Genomic DNA, 4120 nt, shown 5'->3' on the forward strand with positions numbered 1-4120 from the left:
TGAGTAAGACGGGCCATTGGCCGCCTTCCGCATTTCGGTGCCCTCCATTGTTACGTCTGTGCCGTTTCTCTCCCACGTGCAGAAGAAATCCCTGGAGGACTCGCTGGCTGAAACCGAGGGCGACTACTGCGGCCAGCTGTCCCAGGTGCAGCAGCTCATCGGCAGCCTGGAGGAGCAGCTGCTGCAGGTGCGCGCCGACGCCGAGCGCCAGAGCGCCGACTACCAGCGGCTGCTGAACGTCAAGGCCCGCCTGGAGCTGGAAATTGAGACCTACCGCCGCCTGCTGGACGGCGAGGCCCAAGGGTAAACAGATAACTGGGATTGACAATAACCTCAATGGCTGGCCGACAGTGGACACCAGATGCAGTTTAAGGGCAACAGAATCGGGAAGGGGTCTTTAGTTGACAGAAAAGAACACATCTGGTAAAGACATAGGGGTTCCTAGGTGGCCCCGCGGTAAAGAATCACCTTCAATGCAGGTTCTATTCCTGAGTGGGAAAGATCCCCTGGATGAGGGCATGGCAACCTACTCCAGTATTCTTGCTTGTGAAATCCCATGGACAGAGGAGCCTGGTGTGCTACAGTCCATGGGGTCGCAAAGAGTCCAGCGCGAATGAGTCGGACATGTTTAATATGCCTTAGCTTTATTAAATCCTCTACACTTTGCAAAGGGTTGTCACCATCATCTTCCTTGATAAAAGTTCATAAAATGCTGGGATGAAAAATGGCACCACAGACAGAGGCATACTGCAGACGTGTATTAGAACAATCAGCCAGTAGAGTTCTGATTTTAATGCTAAGAATGACACATCAAATATCAGCCATGCAACCACCTTGAAACTACTGTAGGGAACTTTCCAAAAGTAACAGCAGCCTGGACTGGTGGTAAGAATTCAGGATCATGAATTGGGAAACCACATCTTCCATTAATTGTCAGTTGGCTTCACTTCAAGAACCCTTTTTAGGCAGGGTTTGAAAACAAAGGTAGCTGCACAACTGATTACTCTCAGGATGCATCGCTCCATCATTCTTAATCAAGAAACTTAGAATACCTTCTCTCATTGGCCATTTTAAACGCCCAAACAGCAAATTCCTTCTTCCTTCTCATTCCAGAAAGCATCATGTGATATCAACTCCCTTGTTTTCTTTACAGTGACTCTCTGGTGGAAAGTTCATATGTGACAGCCTCCACATCTCAAGCACCATCAACTGATTCCTCTAAAGGTATGCAGATTCCCTAGGAATCATGTAGAACAAGTCAGAATCACATCTATTAATGACCAAAACTGTAAGATCTCATTAAATATAGCATGTATATTTGAAGTATATTTGTATTTGGAACCAAGAAAAAATATTTATGCATTCCTGCAGATAAACTGAGTAGTCTGCACAGGGTTAAAACTTCCAGCAAGTTCAGGAAGGAAAAAAAAAATCTACTCTACAAAGAGGTATTATGAGAATCATAAACAATTTTTAAGTGTTTAAAAAGAAAATCATTTTCATTTGTACACAACACTGAATACATTTCATTAAATAAAATGCATTTTGTTTAGAGTATCAGTCAATACCTAATTTAGAAGCCTAAGTTAAACAACAAATGTTAGATGAATATTTGAAGCACTAACTTTTGCTCCGTTTGTTCCATGTTTAATCTTTAGACCCTAACAAAGCCCGGAAAATCAAGACAATTGTGCAGGAAGTGGTGAATGGTGAGGTGGTCTCATCCCAAGTTAAGGAAATTGAAGAACTGATGTAAAATTTCACAAGATCTGCCCCATGATTAGTTCCTTAGGAACAAGAAATTTATAAGTAGAAATTATTCCTTTTAGAGTAAGATGATATATTAGTTCAATCTCTGCTTCTGTTTGTTTCATTTTCTTTGGATTCCCTATTAACTTTGAGTCTTTTTTTTTTTTCTTGCCTTTGAACAAAATTTAATTACAAATAATTGTGGAAATGTGGGTCTTGATAACAAATCAAAATTGCCTTACATCTTTCTGGACCTGAGGTAGTCCTTTAATAAACTTTTTTCTATTGACCTAGAACATATTTTTAATCATAGGACCTTAATCGAGTAGTATTGTTTTAATAAAGTTAATTTTAATAAAAGGTGAATGGTAATAATGTGAAATGTGTACCTTCTTGACGCCACTCTTAGCGACTCCATGGACTGCAGCCCACCAGGCTCCTCTGCCCATGGGATTTTCTAGGCAAGAATACTGGAGTGGGTCGCCAGTGCCTTCTCCAGGTAATAATGTGAAACGTGTACTTTCTTGACACCAACAATACAGTCAAGGGCGTAGAGAGAGGTTTGTGAAATACTTCTGATGAAGTCGATAAACACTGAGCTAAAGATGTTGAGGCTGGAGATTAAGTCAAGAAGATTCTTGGGACTTCCCTGGCAGTCCATTGGTTGGGACTTTACCTTCCAAGGCATGGGGTGCAGGTTTGATCCCCAGTCAGGAGCTAAGATCCCTCATGTCTCATGGCCAAAAATCCAGAACATAAACAACAGAAGCAATAATGTAACAAATTCAATAGACTTTAAAAATGGTCCACATCAAAAAAATAAAAGAAGCACTTTATTAGAATAATTAACAACAACAAAAAAGATTCTTATAGTTCTTTTCTTTTTACATCAGCCCATCAAGGTTACAAAAAAATAAGAAAAATGTATTGTTCACTGCAGGGTATAACATTTGCCCTGTTCATTTTCCAGCACCTTCTTTCATTCAGTCAAGAAACTCTTATTGAACCCTCATAGTGTGCCAGACTGGAGACTCAGAGGTATAGTCCTCGCCTGGAGAAGCTCACAATTGAGATTGAGGGCAGAGATAGACATCTACCAGGAATGGTGATATGCTGAGACAGGGTGGATAGAAGATCAAAGGACACTAGAAGGAGGAAGAAAAATTTGTGACGAGGCAACAGAAACCAACCAGGCAGAGAAAAGAGAAAGGGAACAGAGGAAGTAAGTATGAAGGGGCATGAACACACATTGCTTTGGTGGCCTTTCTCCTATCTGGCACCAGCAAGGTCCAGGGTGGGGTTTCTACTGGGGTGGGTCAGACCCACAGGTCAATAACAGATGTCAAGTTCTTGGCTAGGGCAGAAGATGGCCAAAGTCTAAGCCTGAGTAGATGGTGATTCAGACTGGTTCAGTCTGAGTTGCCAAATTCAAAACCCTAAAAGGAAAACACGAGCAAAATTTACTGATTAAGAACCAAATCTCTGAAGCCAGACTGAGTTCAAATTCTGACCTTAATACTTAATAGCAAGTAACTTAACCTCTTGTATGCCTCAGGTTCCTATTCTTACAGTGGAGTGGCTTTGTGAAAATTTAATGAGGTAGTGTACATAAAACAGTAGGAACAGTCCCTGGAACCTAGCAAGTACTCAGTATTTTTGTCCTATGATTGCTTTTTGTGTGTAACCAAAATCCTATGGAGAAACCAGGGGAACAAGGAGTGTCAGAGGAGCAGAATGGAGATAAGAGGGTCGTACAGGCCTGGAGGAATTCCAGTCCTGGGTGCAAAAGCCCACAGAAGCTTAGTTATTTTGTCATTCTCAGCTGACATGCTTCATATGCAGCTTTCTGAAGTCACACTTTCTTTTAAATTCGTTAGCAGTCTCGGATACTCCATGCTTCTTCCTTTATTATGGATGGCAACTCAACTCTCCAGCCCTCACCTTCCAGAACTAACTCTAGGAGAACCTTACTGTTCAGACCCAAAGAGATTATCAAGGTCTTTCCTGCACAAGCTCTATCACCCACAAATAATACATGAGGCTACTTTCTGGTACTCAAAAGTGGCTGCAAATAGTTACTGTTTTAAACAACACCTGTTTTCCTTACAACTACATCTGAATTGTGTGAGACTCCAAGGAGACTCCTTTGTTGGTGGCTCAGATGGTAAAGTGTCTGCCTGCAATGCAGGAGACCTGGGTTTGATCCCTGGGTTGGGAAGATCCTCTGGAGAAGGAAATGGCAACCCACTCCAGTATTCTTGCCTGGAAAATTCCATGGATGGAGCCTGGTAGGCTACAGTCCATGAGGTCGCAAAGAGTCGGACACAACCGAGCGACTTCACTTCACTTCACTTCCAAGGAGAAATGGGTA

At 42.2% G+C, this 4120-nt stretch overlaps 1 protein-coding gene across 1 annotated transcript in view; it reads left to right on the plus strand.

Annotated features, from left to right (window-relative positions):
- KRT12 (keratin 12) overlaps positions 1–1756 on the plus strand; it is a 5736-nt gene extending 3980 nt beyond the window's left edge. The window contains exons 6-8 of the mRNA XM_010842589.1: positions 83–303; positions 1154–1224; positions 1659–1756. Coding sequence (XP_010840891.1) covers positions 83–303; positions 1154–1224; positions 1659–1756 — 390 coding nt within the window. The remainder of the gene's footprint in view (positions 1–82; positions 304–1153; positions 1225–1658) is intronic.
- The last annotated feature ends 2364 nt before the right edge of the window (positions 1757–4120 follow it).

The sequence above is a fragment of the Bison bison genome, unplaced genomic scaffold (genome assembly GCF_000754665.1).
Source record: "Bison bison bison isolate TAMUID 2011002044 unplaced genomic scaffold, Bison_UMD1.0 scf7180017864180, whole genome shotgun sequence".
In the NCBI taxonomy this organism is placed as follows: domain Eukaryota; kingdom Metazoa; phylum Chordata; class Mammalia; order Artiodactyla; family Bovidae; genus Bison; species Bison bison.